General features: G+C 44.0%; 1 protein-coding gene across 2 annotated transcripts; it reads right to left on the bottom strand.

Moving 5' to 3' along the window:
• Window positions 1-1,360: 1,360 nt before the first annotated feature.
• Window positions 1,361-19,674, bottom strand: DNAL1 (dynein axonemal light chain 1). 2 transcript variants are annotated; one of them, XM_074955615.1, is made up of 8 exons: window positions 19,562-19,674; window positions 15,834-15,872; window positions 10,165-10,274; window positions 9,049-9,104; window positions 7,027-7,082; window positions 5,395-5,521; window positions 4,816-4,959; window positions 1,361-3,080 (listed from the first exon to the last, which is right to left on the bottom strand). In XM_074955615.1, the coding sequence occupies exons 1-8, from the start codon at window positions 19,562-19,564 to the stop codon at window positions 3,034-3,036; spliced, it is 582 nt and encodes a 193-aa protein (XP_074811716.1). In that variant the 5' UTR covers window positions 19,565-19,674; the 3' UTR covers window positions 1,361-3,033. The 2 variants fall into 2 exon arrangements, with proteins under 2 accessions (XP_074811716.1, XP_074811714.1); XM_074955613.1 differs by having other exon boundaries at window positions 4,816-4,962; window positions 19,562-19,651.
• Between the last annotated feature and the right edge of the window lie 132 nt (window positions 19,675-19,806).

The following is a 19,806-nucleotide window of genomic DNA, read 5'->3' as shown; positions in this document are numbered from 1 at the left end:
CTACAGTGCTAATAAACGATGGTCACATAAACACCACCCTATACCGGAAACCTACTGACCACTATTCCTACCTACATGCCTCCAGCTTTCACCCTGACCACACCACACGATCCATCGTCTACAGCCAAGCTCTGCGATACAACCGCATTTGCTCCAACCCCTCAGACAGAGACAAACACCTACAAGATCTCTATCAAGCATTCTTACAACTACAGTACCCACCTGCGGAAGTGAAGAAACAGATTGATAGAGCCAGAAGAGTTCCCAGAAGTCTCCTACTACAGGACAGGCCTAACAAAGAAAATAACAGAACGCCACTAGCCGTCACCTTCAGCCCCCAACTAAAACCCCTCCAACGCATTATTAAGGATCTACAACCTATCCTGAAGGATGACCCAACACTCTTACAAATCTTGGGAGACAGGCCAGTCCTTGCCTACAGACAGCCCCCCAACCTGAAGCAAATACTCACCAGCAACCACATACCACACAACAGAACCACTAACCCAGGAACCTATCCTTGCAACAAAGCCCGTTGCCAACTGTGCCCACATATCTATTCAGGGGACACCATCACAGGGCCTAATAACATCAGCCACACTATCAGAGGCTCGTTCACCTGCACATCCACCAATGTGATATATGCCATCATGTGCCAGCAATGCCCCTCTGCCATGTACATTGGTCAAACTGGACAGTCTCTATGTAAAAGAATAAATGGACACAAATCAGATGTCAAGAATTATAACATTCATAAACCAGTCGGAGAACACTTCAATCTCTCTGGTCACGCGATTACAGACATGAAAGTTGTGATATTACAACAAAAAAACTTCAAATCCAGACTCCAGCGAGAAACAGTTGAATTGGAATTCATTTGCAAATTTGATACAATTAACTTAGGCTTGAATAGAGACTGGGAGTGGCTAAGTCATTATGCAAGGTAACCTATTTCCCCGTGTTTTTTCCTAACCCCCCCCACCCCCCGACATTCTTGTTAAACCCTGGATTTGTGCTGGAAATGGCCCACCTTGATTATCATACACATTGTAAGGAGAGTGGTCACTTTAGATAAGCTATTACCAGCAGGAGAGTGGGTTTGTGTGTGTGTGGGGGGGGGGGGTGAGAAAACCTGGATTTGTGCTGGAAATGGCCCAACTTGATTATCATACACACTGTAAGGAGAGTGATCACTTTAGATAAGCTATTACCAGCAGGAGAGTGGGGTGGGAGGAGGTATTTTTTCATGCTTTGTGTGTATATAAAAAGATCTTCTACACTTTCCACAGTATGCATCTGATGAAGTGAGCTGTACCTCACGAAAGCTTATGCTCAAATAAATTGGTTAGTTTCTAAGGTGCCACAAGTACTCCTTTTCTTTTTGCGAATACAGACTAACACAGCTGTTACTCTGAAACCTGCTAACAACAGGAGATCATTAGACCATTCACTGTCTTTTCTAACATGAGCCCATGACAACTACTGGGCCTACTGAGCTACAGGTAACTGGCAGAGCTCAGAAGGGCAGAAAAGACAGCCTCACATGTTCTTGAAGTGTTGAGGGGGCAGTGATTCTTCTTCCAGTAGATGCAGATGTGTATTCCACTTTGGTGGGTGTGTGCTTAGCACGCTGGACCAGAGACTTCTGCCTAGCAGTACTTGTAGAGGGGCAGTGCATGCGCCTTGTGGCTGTGGCCCCTGCCCTAACTATATGAGGTGGCGCCGCCCCAACCCCCTCAGTTCCCTCTCACTGTCTGTGTTTTTCCCTAAGTTGCACTCGTCCCCAGAAAAACTGCGTCTCCGTACTCTGGATGTCAGGCGATGTCTAGCCTTTTATCTTGACAGGACTACTGGTTCATGCTTCGCCTCGCCTGTTCATGTCACATGCAGCCTTCATGAAGGGGCAAGTGGTCTCTACACAGACCATCTCTAGATGGATAACATCCTGTATCAAGACTGAGTATGAGATAGCTTCGGCTACGCCTCCTCCGTGGATATGGGCTCACTCCAAGAGGGTGGAAGTGATGTCCATAGCGTTCCTCAGTGACATTTCCATAGTGGACATTTGCAGGGCGGCCATGTGGTTGTCCACACATACATTTATGGATCATTATGCTACTACTATATCTTCCAAAGGGAACAAAGGCCTGGGAACGGCGGAAGATTTAAAAACGATCCCTACTGCAGTAGACTCCAAGCCCCGCTTCCCAGATTGAGGTGCTTGCTTAGAAGTCACCAAAGCAGAATCCATGTCTGCATCCACTTGAAGAAAAAGAAATGGTTAATTACTGTAAGTGTGGCTCTTCGAGATGTGATACAGACATGTATTCTACGACCGACCCTCTATTCCCTCTGCGTCAGAGTCTCCTCTCATAGGCTTTTGGTGTGAAGAAACTGAGTGGCGTCAGGGTGGCTCCGCCTCATATAGCCAGGGGAGGGCCCACAAGACACGAGTGCTGCCCCTTTACAGGTACTGCTAGGCAAAAGACTCTGCGCGGGGCGTGCACACATATCTGCATCACATCTTGAAGAGCCAGTTACAGTTAGTAACTGTTTCTACCTGTGACAGTATTAAAAAAATAACGAAAAGCCTAGCCTGCAAAGAGTCTGTAAAACAAAACACTGTTGTTCTGGTCTCCATGTTTCAAATGATTAAAGAAAAAAAAAGTTCAGCTGCACAGACCGTTAACAAGAAAACCTGTTCTAGCATAACCGGAAAGACAGATCTACAAGCATCACTAAACAGGATAAAAATCAGTACGTAGTTTTAGTTAAGGTCTCTCGTTAAATTAATCAGACAGACAATCTCACTTTCAATAGTCCTCACAGAAGAGCACATGAAATGTACAAAGTCAGTGTCCCCATGTTTTGGTAATTAACTCTTTGGGTGAGGAAAGGAGAGTATGGAGATGAGTTAGTTAAAAAAAATTACCCAAATATTTTCTTTGAAACAAACATTTATACAAAAGCTTTGTGTGCTGAATTGCTCTGAAGAAACTTAAATAATATAATACCACACAAGAAAGAGTTGTGTTAGTTTTCTCCTTCTTCACCTTCTTCTTGTTTAATAACTGGGACACCTAAAACAGAAAGAGAAAAGGCCTGATAAGAATCACTGATGCAGTATCCACTAATGCTAGTCAACTAGGAGTGCAGAGGAGAAGCAAGAATGAGTTTAAGCTGCCACCAGCAAAAAAGGCTTTTGCTACTGCTTTTTAACTGAAGACAACAAATCAAGCTTCCCATGCATCTGAGTATCTTCCTCCTGTCCTGATTCTAACTATTGGTTCTTCCTTCACTACCCCAGGCCTCAGCTTAAGAGCTCTCTTCTACACTGTTGCTTCCATTTCTTGAGTAGCAGGGACTATAGTATATTAGAGCATGGTCTCCCAATAATGAGTGGTCAGCGTTCTGCCCAACTGGGTCACAGTGTTTGTGCTGAGACACCACAGTGCAACCATCCCAAGAGGACAGCTGCACACGTTCTCTTGGAGGTACATGATCTCGTGCTGACAGGGTATGAGGAACACTGATTAACTCTTAAACCTTGGTGTGTACCATTCTAACAGTGCACTGGTGTCGTTATGTAAACAACAGTTACCCCTTTGATCATACAAATACATGCCTCACACCAGCTTCTCTATTCAGCTGTCTACTCTTCTCACACAGCACCTGTTGCTCCAGCCCATTCTTCATATCAACATTTCTCTCTAGCCATGTCTCAGTGTCCTCTTTCCTCCCACCTCTTCAATAATTCAGGCTCTGACTTCTCATCCTCTGCTCTTGCTCCCTACACTGATACTCTATTCTTCACCCATTTGCCTGCCTCTCCTACTGCTGCTTTCTCCCCACCACTCACCTCCCAGCTGCTACCCACCCTGCCCACTTTTCCCTCGTGCTGTCCACTATTACCCAACCAACCCTTCATCCTTTAGAAGCCATTCAAACAGAAGCTCTTTAGATTTGCCTTAAAGGAGAAGTGAGCTGCTTTTTAAATAAATACCAGAAAGATTTATGATCATCAGCCATTAACAAAACATTAAATACGTTTAAAAACAAAACACAACATTTGAAAATCATTTCCCCTTTTATTACCTGCCAGGACAAGAGCTTGGAATTCTGTGTTTCCCCTGAAAGAGCTGATGACATCCCTAGCCCTAGAATCAAGGTAAAGAACATACCGCGTTGCTATGATCTAGGTGTTTTCCCTCTCACCATCTCTTGTGGGAAAACCCAGAATCCTGAACATGGGCGTTAGGAGATAAATCCACTTACGTTATTGGGGTCTCATCATTAAGTCAACATGTGAATTCTACAAGAGATTTAAAATCTTAACAGATATTGTCTCTCAAAAAAACAAAACACATTTCAGTGCACCTCTAAGTTATGCTGTTATGAGTACTTTGACTGGATACTAGTTCAACACATCAGAGCAAGACCTTCTCTGAAGCTGTAGTGATGCAAAGTGACAGGTCTAATTTGAAACAGCTTTTGTTGTACATGAAGTCACTATGAAGGCTGAAGCCAATTCAGAGGAACTCCACAGCACTCACCCTCTTTCAAACACTCGAAAATCCACTCTCAGAAGAAGCTGAGGCTATGGCTGAACAATTCAGCTTGTGCAGAGGTGAACACATAGTGGAGTAAGTGTTGAAAGGAAAAATAAAGAACGCTGCTCATTGAGTTGGTTCCCACCCCTCCTCCAGATCTTACAGTTGTACTTTTGTGGTGCTGAGCCAATGCCTGACTGTTCTCATTACACTAAGCAAAAGATCTTGTACAATAAATGCCACCCAGCTGCTGCTTACAGCTCACCATCTAGTTTTTTCAGCCTGGGCACTCGTTTGGTTGCTTCCTCGACCCAGCTGCTCTGCTGATCGGCAGAGTATTTCTCTTCCAGTGGATTGCCCACAAACACCAGATCCTCCAGGAATGGCAAGTCTGCCAGTCTCACAAACTCTGCTGCAATCACAAAAGATGTTAGACTGCGGAACACAAAAAGCACATCTGCACCAAGGCTGCTTTTCAATACCTGCACAGATACAGCCAGGATGTTTTAGGTGAGGAAGGATATGGATTTATTGGGTACGAATTGGGTACCAGGATGAAGAATGCAGATGACAGATGATAAAAGCAATGGGTCAGATAGATTGTTCAAAGAACAAACCTATGACACAGAAGTTGAATAAACAGACTTTCTCAATATTTTTTTAATTCTCTTGTATGAGCAGGCAATCTGAACAGCTTGTTCATCTCTGCAGGCTCCATGCTAAACTTGCCCACTCAGAACCTTAGAAGCCAGTTTCCCCACTTTGACCCAAGCTGTCTCAGCTGATGCACACTCACCATACTCAGTAAAAAATTTCAGAAGAGAACCTAGGGGCCCAGGCTTACCCCAATCTTTCACCGAATTATTGGACATATAGAGAATCTTCAGCTTCTTCATGACATGGATGCCCTTCAGCTTCTCAATTAAGTTGTATGAGATCCACAGCTCCTCTAATGTATCTCCAACTGCCTCCTGGAAAATTATAACACCTCTCAGAAAAGTGAGAGTAAGTCTTCCTATATTTCCCAGATTATCTCTGCTCCCTTTCTCCCCTCCAGATACTATGTCACACAACAAACAGAACCAGATCTTTCAATATTCCTTGTTTTCTTTTAAGCAGGTTCCTAATTCTGGATGACAAAGCTTCAAGGAAAGAAAATCCCAAGTTTTGAAATAAATCTCTCAGCTTGTTTAGAAAAATAAATCAAGACACTAGCAAGATATATTGAACATCTGAGCAGAGCAGAGTTCTACTCAAGGCATATGGAGAGAAAGGAGCTATTTTAGCTGCATGTGGAGAGTTCTGTAGTGCTAGATGACTGCAGTTCATCAACCGTTTTAGAGGTTTAGTAGGTAATATAAGGGATTGCATAGTTTCAGACAAGTGCATGCTTATATCTGCAGGTTTCAAATTTCACTTTCTGTCCTCAACAATCCTCCAGCAAGAGGAGAAAGAGAGGTTACTTACCATAACTGTTGTTCCTTCAGAGTCACCTCTGTGCATTCACACCTGTGGGATACAGCAGCCCTGGTGCTGAGTGGAGGAACTGCCTTGAAAAGCCATATCCTGCAAGCAGGAATGCACAGAGGCTCTTGAAGAACAAACTCGTTCCTTTATTTCTTTGGTTTTAATTATACAGACATCTTAGCACAGAGGTAATAAAATTGACCCTGATATGCTTCCTCTCCTCTAGATCTTTGCCTTGTTATCTATATTTCTACCCTTGCCTCTCTGCCACATGCCTTTTATCTCATTGTTCAGCGTGCCAATCACCCCTGTGATAGGTAGAGTCACAATGTGATTTACAGGCAGGCCAATGTGTGCAGTATTTGACCACAATACCAAAAGCACCTTCTGGCAGGAGATGAGATTCATATAAGCAAAGGGAGCAGAAGTTATAATTCATATAATGCCACTGGAGTTTATGGTGCTTTACACATAGATAGAAAATGAGGACTCTCTACCAATGGATCTTACAATCTAAGGCCCCGCTCTTGTGTGCAGAATCTCATGTTATGGGAATCATGTGTAGAGGGCCTTACAGGATCATATCACAGGTTAGAAAAACAGCAAAAGCAACAGCAAAGGGGTCTGGGAAAGTTGGCTGATTGAGACAATATAGGTAGCAGATAATGCATATTTAAAATGAAAAATGTTCCTCTTAAGCTTATTGGGGGATTTAAATGTTTTATTTGGTGGATTAGCATTTAAAGTCTGTAAAGAGGGAGGGCATTTTAAGGAGAGATTTCAATGAAGAGAGGGTGGTTGACTGGCACAAGGGAAACGAAAGATTACTCCACGCATTATCAGCAACATGTAGTAAGTAAAACAAAATAAATGGTTAGGCACTAAGGTTGAATTATGTGAAGAGAGATGCAAGGGTAGGGAAATCACTCTTCCCCTATGCCTTGATGCAAGAATTACGTAGCACTTCATCGCTCAGTTTAATAAATGTAAACTACAAAAAGGGACATACCAGCCCATTCAGATTCTTTATGTTGTTTCTCCCCAATGAAAGAATCCGCAAGTTTTCTGCAATGGAGGGAGAAGAGCTTCTTATTAACAAATGACTGTGCTTAAAATATAAAGAGTGGTTGGAAATCTGACAACATCCTGTATACCACAGACAAGAGAGGTTTGTATTCTGAATAGGCTATATTAAGGAAGAATGACATATCAGAAGCAAACTACATACTGTTCTATATATAGATTGTAATGAATGGGTGGAGTGGATGGCTCAAGTATGGGTATTAGAAAGTCTCATCTGTAGGCTGCCTGTTCACATCCAGTCCAGGTAGGGATTGAACAAAACAGGCTGCCATTCTGGTGTTCTAGTGCTCATGTGCGTGAAGCAAGATTAAATTTTTGGTCCTGATCTTACTTCCCAGGCCAGGAGAGATTGGGACCACTACTAAGGAGGCAGACTCAATTCCTGAATAGGAGGCAATACCTGGTGTTACTTTATAGCAACTTGTGTCTGATTAGAAAGAGGTCAACTATTTTGGCCCGTGAGATTCTAGTAGTAATACAGCCACTCTGATGAGATTTATTTTCAAATTGCCTATTCTTGTTCAGTCACGAATTGTTCTTGTGATGTGCCAGAACACCTGAAGCTATCAAAAACAAAGAGTCTTTTTCGTGAAACTTCATTTCCAGCTGTTCTTCCAGATATGCACAAAAACATTCTATAGTGTCTAGTTAGGTTAACCTCTAATCAATGGTTTCCACGGCTAGTTCAAGCCCTTTCTCACGGTGTGCATTTGAACTAGGCATTAATTACCTAATGATCTTGTTTTTCTCCTGTTTGCACAATGATGAGAAATACAGTATGTACTATTTAATGATGAGGCAAATGAATATTCCACTCATGTACCAATGGCTGCTGCAGAGAAAGCACATCAGCTGTTTAGAGTGGTTGGGATGGGCTTTGGGTTGGTCAACAGTGACCTGTCCTGGCCAGCCACACCTGTAAGTAAAGGAAGGTTGTGATGACAGAAGGCCTATATACAGGAGGTGGAAGAGAAGGGGAAATAGATGGGCTTTCATGAAGAAATCCAGGTGCAACTGGAATTCTTAATGAAATCCCAGGATCTGTACAAGTCCTGGACATATTACTTTCTGTGAGAAGAATACGATAGGGTGTAATGTCAAAAGGTGGTTAGGTGACGTCTTTGGAAGGGAAAAAGTAAATGCCACTCATAAGACAGCAGACCTGAAGCCTATTGGAACCATGTTTCCTTGAATTTCCCAAACTCCCCATCCCATGGAAAAAGACTCTTGATCTAGCCAAATTATCCTCATCTTCTCTGAAACCACGATGAAAAACTATGGGTACGTTTTCCAAAAGCACTTAACATTGACCTTTTGAGTATCTGTTCAGTTATTATAAACCTTAAAATATAAAATTGGTGAACTGATGTTACCTGAAATGACATCCAACTGGGGAAAATATTACTCCTTAAATATTCTTGTACTCAGAAATCCCAAACGTTGCAGGAAGCAAGATTTTCCCCAATGTAATATTGACATTAAGTAAAACACAATTAAATGATTCAACCTGGCCTAAGCCTCATCCCTCGAAGGGAGCTAGGCACCTAAGTCCGGGCTGGAGGGAGGCACCTCCCCACCACTCAGGATGTACAGTCCTGAACTCTCCCATAGAGTTAGGTGCCTCAGCCAGGTCGGCACTTTCTTAAGGAAAATGGAGGCAACAGCGCCTCCCTATAGCCAGTGGCCCACTGGTTAAAGCACTGAACCAGGATGTGGGAAGATGTGGGTTCAAATCCCCATTTTGCCTGATGTGAAATGGGGACTGGAACCAAGGTCTCCCACCTTCCTGGTGAGTCCCCTTTATTTATTTATTTAATTTGGAAGCGGGGTAATGAAAGGTGATATCAGAACAGGATGTCAACAGTTGGCCATGTTTCACAAGCTATGGAACATATCTAATCCAAGCAGCTAGAATATAAGCACAATCAGTCATTGACATATCACTTACTTAGGCCGTTCAGGTTGGCGATTTTTTCAATGCAGTTTGTAGACAGAGACAACTTCCTTTAAAAGCAAGAATAATTAACAGCTTATATTAACAGAGCAACAGGAATCACTGGATCAGAAGAAGGCCCTCTTACAAATAACACTTTGTTAGAATGAAATCACATTTTACTCTTCTCTTATTATGTAGTAAACCACTGGATACAAGCACAATCCTGTTCTCCTCAAATCATCCATCTCTGTAAGATTTAAATTTCACTTTTTTGGGATTCCACCACCAATTTTATACCATATGTGTGGCATTCTCCTTTGTGTGCCTGACTCAAACCAAAGACAGGTTACAATATTTCCCAAATTTTTCTTTCTGATGCTACCAATTAGCTCTATTTTGTCCTCCTCCTTCCTCATTCATATGGAGTCAAATGTTTCTCTTGGACATATTTTGGTCAAGAGCAATGCCAGGAGCAGCAGCACTATGAGCTGTCATGGATGCTCTAGGCCTTAATACTAGGATTCCTACTCCTTTGGAGAACCAGGACCTCAGCACAAGTCAGTCATTAAGCTGTTAAGAAGGTAATACTGCAGCAAATGAATTTCGGTACTATTACCATATGAGATTGAATCTCAAGACTTCTATTTCTGAACAGCAGTTCCTAGAGAAAGCTTGAGCATCTGGATGTGGTGGTGTAGACTTTGGCTCACAATTTCACACAAAAAGGTTATGCAGCCACAACAGTTCAGGAGTCTTCAAAGGGACCACATGATTGTCCACGGCCTGATGGACTCCAGACATGGGACAGAAATTATTCACTTCAATGCCATCTACCAGCCATTCAATGGACTGGTATTAATGCTGAGTTCGCGTTAATGTCTGGGAGAACTAGGTTCTGCCTTCTCAAGTAAGTGGCAATGATATCACTAAGCAGAAGAACAGATCTATGTTTCTGTGGGAGAAAGAAGAGAGCTTAGGAGAAAGGAGCGGTGTTGGACTGAAGAGATATTTTGCTCACAACTAGAGGTAGTAGAGGTAGAGGAGAGAAAACCTAGACTTCAAAAAACCAGAAGTGATGATTAAAAATTGACTGTTTCCAGGTTTGTTTGTTTGTTTAACAGAACTTACTCGCAGTTAACAAGTGTGGACAGAGATGCATCCATCTTCTCTACAGGAGGAATCTGGGCATATAGTTTCACCTCCTTGGCCTCCGATACCTTCTGGCCATTTTTTTCTTCCTGAAGAAAACAAAGAATGAAAAGAAAGGGCAAAAAATGAGACACTGATTGGAATCTGCAGTTGGTATAAAAATTATTCCTAATCTTCATGAAAACAGAAGAAAAAGGGTTTAAAATCTTGTTTGTATTTCCTGGTGTTGTGGTTCATCTGAATTACACCTCACTTCCAGCAACCCAGACCCTCACTCAACTGTGTAATTAACAGGGATGAGAACAGACACACACACAAAAACCCTTTAATTTAAAGAAAAAGAAGAGAGAAGACTGGCTTATTTCCAGGATATAAAAATGCTTATCAACACATGTATTTAAAAAAAAATTTACAGGGAGGATCCCTGGATCAGATTCAGGATTTCAAGTCTCCAGCAAACTCAGTTGTTTCCCTTAGCATCTATTCTTCCTCTCTGCCCTTTACACCTACTCATCTCAGTCTGAATTAGGGGCCAGACACAGCAAAAATATATACCTAACAATAGTGCTAGGTTGTAGAAAACCTACTTCCCACTACATCAGTTTCAGGGTAACTCAGACTTAAACTGTATTATTGATCTGGGCTCCTCATAGTTCTGAAAAAAGAAAGCTCACGAAGCTTATGCTCAAATAAATTTGTTAGTCTCTAAGGTGCTACAAGTACTCCTTTTCTTTTTGCGAATACAGACTAACATGGCTGCTACTCTGAAACCTGTCATAGTTCTGAGGAATGCATATTTCCAGATCAGTGACAAATCAGCTACCAAAAGGTCTAGGTGTAAGGCACAAAAGTCTCAAATCACAATCTGAAATCAGTAAGTCTCAAAGCATAGATGAAATTGTTAAACAGTAAACTGAAGAACATTCACTTTTGGTGCTAAAAAAAATTAAACAAAAAAACCCCGCAGTGTTAAAGGAATATTCAACTGTGCCCACATATCTATTCAGGGGACACCATCATAGGGCCTAATCGCATCAGCCACACTATCAGAGGCTCGTTCACCTGCACATCTACCAATGTGATATATGCCATCATGTGCCAGCAATGCCCCTCTGCCATGTACGCTGGGCAAACTGGACAGTCTCTATGTAAAAGAATAAATGGACACAAATCAGATGTCAAGAATTATAACATTCATAAACCAGTCGGAGAACACTTCAGTCTCTCTGGTCACTCGATTTCTGACCTCAAAGTGACTATCCTTCAACAAAAAAACTTCGAAAACAGACTCCAACGAGAGACTGCTGAATTGGAATTAATTTGCAAATTGGATACAATTAACTTAGGCTTGAATAGAGACTGGGAGTGGTTGAGTCATTATACTAAGTGAAACTATTTCCCCTTGTTTATTCCTCCCCCCCCCCCCCCCCAACTGTTCCTCAGACGTTCTTGTTAACTCCTGGAAATGTGCTGGAAATGGCCCACCTTGATTATCACTTCAAAAGGTTTTCTCTCCCCCCACCCCACTCTCCTGCTGGTAATAGCTCATCTTAAGTGATCGCTCTCCTTACAATGTATATTTTTTCATGGTCTGTGTGTATATAAAATCTCCTCACTGTACTTTCCACTTTATGCATCCGATGAAGTGAGCTGTAGCTCACGAAAGCTTATGCTCAAATAAATTGGTTAGTCTCTAAGGTGCCACAAGTACTACTTTTCTTTTTGCGAATACAGACTAACACGGCTGCTACTCTGAAACCTGTCATTATTTACAGTGAAGTCAAGCACTCAAAAGTTAGGAAATGCCAGATTTATGAATGCTTGTGTAGACTTAATTCTGCTTCCTTCTGCATCCACCTCGTGTATCTCCCAGCATTTGAAATAGCTAACATAGGACAGGTGCTGCCCTGGGGGGAAGGGGGGAAGGAGAGGAGGGGCCCAGGGTGTGTGTTGCAGAGTGAGCCTGCCCTGCATTCACCCTGCAGCAGTGGCTCCTGCCCCATAGGGCTGCCTGGGCTTGGCTCCCTGCTCCTGGTGTTGTGACCTGGTCCCTGGTGCTTGAGGTTGCAGCACCGCTCAGGTTTGGCCTGTCTGACCCACTGTAGATGGATACAGAGGATTAGATGGCCCAAACCAGAGAGGGGTGCCAAGCCCAGCCAGCCCTATGGGACAGAAGCCATTTCAACCAGGACTGGGAGTTCGGGGGGGTCAAAGCAGGGCAGTCCCATGCAATGTTCCCTCTAATTTTTATATCCATGTGCGGAATTAATTTTGTTATGTGCACCCATATGAAGCTGACATGTAGCGGGGGTGGACCCGAGGGGTTCAGAATGTGTGTGGAGGGGCTCAGGACTGGGGCAGAGAGTTGGAGTGCAGGGGGATGAGGGCTCTGGGTTGAGGTTGAGGGGTTTGAGGTATGGGAGGGGGTTCAGGACTGGGGCAGAGGGTTGGGGTGCAGGGGTGAGGGCTCCAGCTGGGGGTTAGGGCTCTGGGGTGGGGCCGGGGATGAGGAGTTTGGGTTGCAGGCTGCCCCGGGGCTGGGGCCAGAGGACTCGCCCCAGCCCTCTCCCCACCGGCAGCAGCTCTTGGAGAGAGATGCTTCTCCCCGCCAGCAGGAGCTATGGGGCCAGGGGAGAGGCACCTTTCCCTGCGGCAGCCCTGCATGCCCCAACTTGCTCCCCTCTCCACACCCCTGTGGCTGTGCACCTGTGTGGTCCTTTATAGCCTGCTGCGCGGCCGCACAGCTTAGAGGGAAATTAGGTCCCATGACACCCAAGACTATTGGGAGGTCTGATCCTGTGCACTGAATAAGGCAGGGGTCTTTGAGAAAATAGTATGTGATCACGTCATTAAAGACTATCTTAAAGCATATGAAGAAGGGGGCTGGATTTAGGCTGTGTAGGCAACCATAAAAAACTGGTATTTCCTAACTTTTAAGTGCTTGACTTTGCAACCAAAGTAATGTTCCTCTAATGTAATTTTTTTCTATGTAATTTCCTAGGGTTTGGTGGTGGTTGTAATGGGGGGGGTGTGTTAGGGAAAAGGTAAAATCAAGTTTAATTACATGCAACAAGAAGTTATAAATGCCATCAGCATCACGATTTGAATCACAGACCTTCACCACTTGACTTACTGAACTAACTACATACTAGAAGCAGGAGCAGGCATTTATTCCAGAGGAAGAAGGACCATTGGGTCCAAGTACTAGGTCTTGGGGGTAGGTCAAGGGGAGCAGACAGAGGATAGACTAACCCAGCTCTCTCCCACCACTCTCCTCCAGGAGTTGTGGGGAGCTCCAGGTCCATGTAGTGCCCTGAGAGGTTGGAAAGGGATGCTGGGCCATGTGCTAGGGCTGCTGGGTAAGCATTTATGGAGGGGGGAGCCTGGCATGTTTCATCTCTCATGGGTGCCTCCAGAAAGGTATACTGGCCACTTGGTCCACATGCCAGGTCCTGGGGTGTGAGAAAACCCAGGCTGTCTCTTTTTCCCTCCTTCTACTGCTCTAGCTGGGTGTTTGCTGTAAAAGGTCTCTGCTGTTGCTACTATGGTGATGTTAGCCCAGTATCAGAAAGTTCATGTGCTTAGCTATTATTTTGACAGTGTCCCTGTTCTGAAGAGTTTATATTGTAAACAAAATAAACTTGCATATAGAAGGAGAAACAGGTTGAAACCAGGAGGGACTCAGTCAGATTCTATCACATCTCCCAAGGACATAGATTGGGAGTAGAGAGAAGAATAGTTAAGAAAAAGGAGTATCCTGAACTGAAAATCCAAACATGGTAACAAAGCTCTATTATCCTACTCTTAGGTTGTGCCTATACACTCCACACCAAGCCCTGAACCTTCTAGAACAATGGTTTAAAAGCGGTGGGTCATGACCCAGTACTGGGTCACGGAATGTAAAGCACTGGGTCACGGTGGCTCTGGTCAGCACCGCCAACCAGGCCGTTAAAAGTCCTTTTGGCGATGCTGCCTGGGTAAGGCAGTCTAGTTCCTACCTGTTCTGACACCACGCTGTGCCCTAGAAGCGGCCAGCAGCAGGTCTGGCTCCTAAGTGAGGGGGCCATGAGGCTCCACGTGGTGTCCCCACCCCAAGCACCGGCTCCACACTCCCACTGGCCGGGAACCGGCCAATGGGAGCTAAAGGGGGCGGTGCCTGGGGGTGAGAGAAGCGCAGAGCCACTTGTGAGCCTCCGCCTAGGAGCTGGACCTGCTGCTGGCCACTTCTGGGGCGCAGCATGGTCTGTGGTGCCAGGACAGGCAGGAAGCCTGCCTTAGCCCCCACACTGCGCTGCTGACAGGGAGCTGCCCAAGGTAAGCCTGCGCTCCAACCCCGTGCCCCAATTCCCTGCCCCAGCCTTGAGCCCCCCCAACCCAGAGCCCCTTCCTGTACCCCAAACCCCTCATCCCCAGCCCCACCCCAGAGCCTGCACCCCCAGCCCAGAGCCCTGACCCCCTCCTGCATCCCAACCCCCTGCTCCAGCCCAGAGCCCCCCCAAACCCTGAACCCCTCATTACCAGCCCCACTCTGCAGCCCTCACCCCCACACTCCAAACTTCTGCCCCAGCCCTGAGCCCCTCCCACATCCCAACCCCTCATCCCCAGCTCCGTTGGGTTGCGGGTATCAACAATTTTCTTCAACTGGGTCACCAGAAAAAAAGTTTGAAAACCACTGTTCTAGAAAGTAAAACAGTATAAATAACTTCTCTAGTATCTGGAAGGAATTGAGCATGTGTGTCACACCCATGATTTCCACATTGAGGTCAGTGCAAAAATTCCCATGGATTTTGGATCAGGTCTCTGAACTATTTTCCATACCATTGTCTGATATCACAACTGTGTGATCTCCAACAAACAGAACTTTCTAGAGGGTTCCTGGCTTAGTGTGAAGGCACTTAGTCCATAGGCACATCCCACGAAATGGAGATCTATACTAAGTCTAATAGAAAAAGAATAATATATAATAAACTTGTTGCTTATTTAAACTTTGCAGAGGGGATAATGCAATGGATCTACATGCATGGGGAAAAACACTTATGGACGATACTGATGTAAGTCATCTTTAACCCTTACACTGTTAAAACATTATAAACAGAGACTTAGTTTTGAATTCAGACTTTTTTTAAAGTTACTTATGGGAGTTTTTGCTTCATGCACTGTTCAGATAAAATCTTGGCTCAACTATGTCAATGGCAAAACTCCAATTGACTTAAATGGGGCCAGGATTTCATCCTTGATTATTTTGTGCTAGGGATAAACTCTAATTAGGTGATCAAAATTGAACAGAGTATAATTAGACAGAGAAAATCAAAAGACATACTGCAGAGAAAAACCTGTTTGTAGTATCAGATCTTCTGTCAATGTACAATCTGGCAGCGTTAGGCCAGATACTAAAATACAGTTTTCATGGTCAGGACAATTTAATAGGAATAGCACACACGGGTTCATATGAAATTGATTTCAGTGAGACACTAATAAAATAATGTTGTTTCATGAAGCTTCTTTTAGTGGCAGATGTTTCAAGGAAATTACCTTTTCTACATTATTGTAATGAATTTATCAAACTGGATGAAACCATCCTATTTACAACTGAGATCCAAACCACAGAGTACTACTGAGACAACCACAGATACTTCTCTTGTACTTACCCATCTGGCTAGAGCTTCTTTAATAGTTGTTGCTTTTGCCTAAACAAAAATCAAAAGAAGAATCATTATAATTTTGTTTGGCTGAATTGTTCATTGCAGAGCTAGTTTTTTCCCCTTAAGTTCCATGGTCTCTCTTCCTACAACTGATCCTAAGAAGCAGAAATGAAGAACCCCCTTCCAAAAGCTACTTTTAATTTCATTCAGTGAGTCGTTCAATAGCAATTTTAGAAGTGGTGCAGTAAGTTTGAACATACATGCACAATTACCCCAGGAGACCAAGCACATCATCTTCTTGATCTTGCCTGCTCTCTGTAGGCATAGGTAGTACAGGGCTTGGAATACTGGACCAAGTTCTCTGCATCTCTGGTGAATCTCTATTGAAGCCAAAGGAGTTATATGGTGGTTGGGGTATTGCAGAAAGGTATACCAAGTTTCTGCTGATGAATTTGGCTTAATGCCTTAGCAGATCACACTTATCACAGAGCTTTCCCATGTGGAAATTTGCTAAGCCTTTTTGAAACACACTAAGGAATACTTTGTCCTTTCTGCACAGGGTCAGGTGTAGCCTGTGGGATTTTCTTATTTTATTTTTATTTCTCCATCAACTATCCTATGCTTCTAGGCACCTCAAATTATTGAAAGTCACACTGTGTTCAGTTAAAAAAAGAAGCGTGAAAGCTACCATACAATATTCACTTAATGGACTGACCCACAGTAACAGCAGAAACTTGGTATACCTGACTGAAATACCCCAACCACCATATTGAGGCCCATTGCAAAACCCCACTAAATCCTCTACTTATTTCTATCTTAATGCCAGTGAAGAAAGGTAGCATGCCCAAAAAGTTTAAAAAAAATCAAGGCTCTAAAGGACAAAGGAGGGAGAAATGTTTCAGAGTCAAGGATCTCTCAGAGAAAACAACCTGTCAACTGCTTCCTCACTTTAAAAATCAAGAGGACTCCAGCTTGAACACCTCTGCTAATCTTAACTGTACAGTACAGCACAGGGAGAGATTTTCTGGTAGCTGAAAGATCAGAGAACACTAATGTTATGTACTTTATGTCCAATGCTCCACTCAACAACAGGCATCCCATTCTCACTAACTTTAGTTTCTGAATGGTCTCATCATGTAACCCCCATGTAGAGCATATTATGCTAATGCAATCTCTATAATAGTATGCTATTATTATGCTCTATACTTATGCTAGTGCAAAGCATCTATAATAGTAGAAAGATTAGATTGTAAGACCCTTGGGTCAAGATCCATCTTTTTGTTCTGTGTTTGTACAGAGCCTTGCACAACAGGGTCCCTGTCATGATTATGACTCCTAGGCATTATGGTAATACAAATAACTAATAATGATAATAATAACAACAACAGCAGCAGCAGCAGCAGCTCTAGATACAAAAGGAAAGTACATGTGCTTTTTGTCAGACTACAGAACATATGCATGGCTAAAACTGCTGAGTGGTCAAAGTGATCCAGAATCTAACAAAATTCCAAACTTGTGAACCTGTGTCTCAACTGGCAGATATGTTCCTTCATTTGGGGATGCAGATATAAACTTCACCAATTCTTCCAGTTGCTTCCCCAACCTACCATCATCAACACAATCTTATCTAGATTAAGCTACTGCCATCTAGCCTTTATCAATATCTAATCACCTAAAAGACATTTGGTAATTTGTTCCACCACACTAGCTGAATCAAACACCAAGAGGATCATAGGGCTGAGAATCATTCCTGAATTAAGAACACTGCATCCCTCCCTCACTAACTCTCACAACTCTATCAATCCCTGTGAAGGACCACAGATGAGCCAACAAAAGTACATGTCTTTTAGATTTTCAGCTCTTTGGGACATGATCTGTCATTTAATATATGCTTGTTCGATGCCTAACACAATGGGCCCAACTTGACTGCAGCATGCAAATGCTACTGCAATAATAAATATTAAATAACTGGTTCAAAGGGAGGTGACAAATATAATAAAATCAGCCTGAACTCTTGATCTGTATCACTCACCATTAAACAAAAAGATGACTAGTACAGTTTCTTTCCCATACTCTAGCCTAAAAACTGACTGCATTTTAAATTTAAATAATCCATGTGATATAATTTAAATATAGTGACCAGTTTCTTTCCTGACTTCTTCAGATTTGCACCCCTAACCGTCCTGCCTCTCCCACTGCTGACACCTGGCTTGATGCTGATGGTGAGGATGAAAACTAGAAACAGGGAAATAGGTCATCTGAGTAGCACAAATCAGAGATCAGGTTTCTTGGAGTGGGTTCAAATTCACTCCAGCAAGAATACCAATATGGCCTGCCTTCTTCCTACTGGAAGGCTTCACTGATCCCACGCATGGTGCACCAACTAGCCTTGCTATAAATCTCACATGAACCAGCCCAATACTAGGCTTCCTTCACCTGGGAACTGGCTGCTTTCCCAGAGTGACTCAGATTAAAGGAGATTAGATTGCTGAAAGGAATGACAAGTAATCAAAATGTTGCTGCTGATTATGCCAAATGATCAAGGGCTGAAAATGTCACCCTTGACAGCTCACATTGATGTTACAGGAACAAGAACAACAACAAATAATCTAAGGAAAAAATAGAAATCTGCACACACAGAGGATTGGTAAAATATAATAGAAAAATATTAAATAATCCATGCTCTGCCCCCTCAATGGAATCATTTCTTACAAGGGATCGTTACAGAACATTTACAAAAATTCAACACATACAGCAATGTTCCCAGGGAAAAAATAGATAAGTGGGGTTCATCCTCATTTTTATGCATTTAATTCTTCTTGGTCATTTCAGTCAAATAAAACCACATGGAATTTCACAGGAAAGGGAGCTGTAATCAGGCTAGTCAAAATAGACTGTGTATTTACTACAGTCTTCAAAACATCTATTAATTCAGCATTTTAATGATGGTGATTCCTGGCACTCAAGCAGCTCCAGGAGGAGGCATAAGATAATTTGCTCCTGCTATTCTGATCTAGCCCTGGAATAATTCTCTTTCCAAGACACAACCTTTTTCTGGTTTATTTGTTTCTTTATAACAACCATTCACAATTGCAGGAAATAACCCCAGGGCCCTAAATAGCAGGCCATTTTATGTGTTGCCCTGTGGCCCACTATTTATACCTCTCCAGGAATTGGCTCTGCTACCAAGCAGTTCACTCCACACCAACACCCCTTGCAGCTCCCGTTGTAGGGGCCTGTCAAGGAGAAAGGGGGAACAGCGACAGCAAGTTGCTCTCTGGCTATTCTGGACTGCAAAACACCCTCTAGGATGCTGTTGCAGCTGAGAGCCAGTTAGAACAACCCTGAGGCTGCTCTAACTTATGCTGGGGGCCAGATGGGTTCCTCGCAGGGCTCAGAACACAGGAGGGGCAAAGGCTCCTCCTCTCTGTGTCGAGAAACACGGAGAGTCCGGCCCAACTTTGCCACGTTCAGTGAAATATGCTCCAATGGCCAAGCCAGGCTCCCCAGGCCCCTTTCTCTCCCCTTCCCACAGCCAGGGGGGCCCACTAGGTCCCCCTGCTCCTCCTTCGCCACCCCCCCGCCCCAACCAGGTCTCCTCAATCCCGCCTCGCTGCCCCCGCCAGCAAAGTCACCTCCTCTCCCCCTCAGCCACCCCAGCCGGCCAGGTCCCGCCTCTCCCCTTACCCCCAGCCCCTCCCCCAGCTCCCCGCTTCGCCTTTGAACAGACTCACCATTACGGTTGCTACTGTCGCTGATCCGGTTGCTATGGCACGCCAGTCTCCTGCGCATGCTCAGCCGCAGTAAAGGCGAGGAGCCGGGGATCATAGAGACACCACGGCAACTAGACAGTCCCGAGCCCGGAAATCACGTGACCTTTCTCGCCCGCTCCTCGCTTACTCTTCTTCTCTTCCGCTGGGCAGAGCGCCGCTGTGTCGCTGAGCGCAGCGGTGCACTGGAGGACACGGCCGGGGTCTCT

Source organism: Natator depressus, chromosome 6 (assembly GCF_965152275.1).
Source record: "Natator depressus isolate rNatDep1 chromosome 6, rNatDep2.hap1, whole genome shotgun sequence".
NCBI classification, from domain to species: domain Eukaryota; kingdom Metazoa; phylum Chordata; order Testudines; family Cheloniidae; genus Natator; species Natator depressus.
The sequence above is the reverse complement of the archived record's forward strand: the minus strand, read 5'-3'. Positions and strand labels throughout refer to the sequence as shown.

What these genes read in the sequence shown, in the direction of transcription:
- DNAL1 (XM_074955613.1), bottom strand. An exon ending in AAGAAGCTCTAGCCAGATGG is followed by an intron (nt 10,275 to 15,833) that starts GTAAGTACAAGA and finishes TGTTTTCTTCAG; the next exon opens with GAAGAAAAAAATGGCCAGAA. An exon ending in TAAAGAATCTGAATGGGCTG is followed by an intron (nt 5,522 to 7,026) that starts GTATGTCCCTTT and finishes ATAATTTTCCAG; the next exon opens with GAGGCAGTTGGAGATACATT.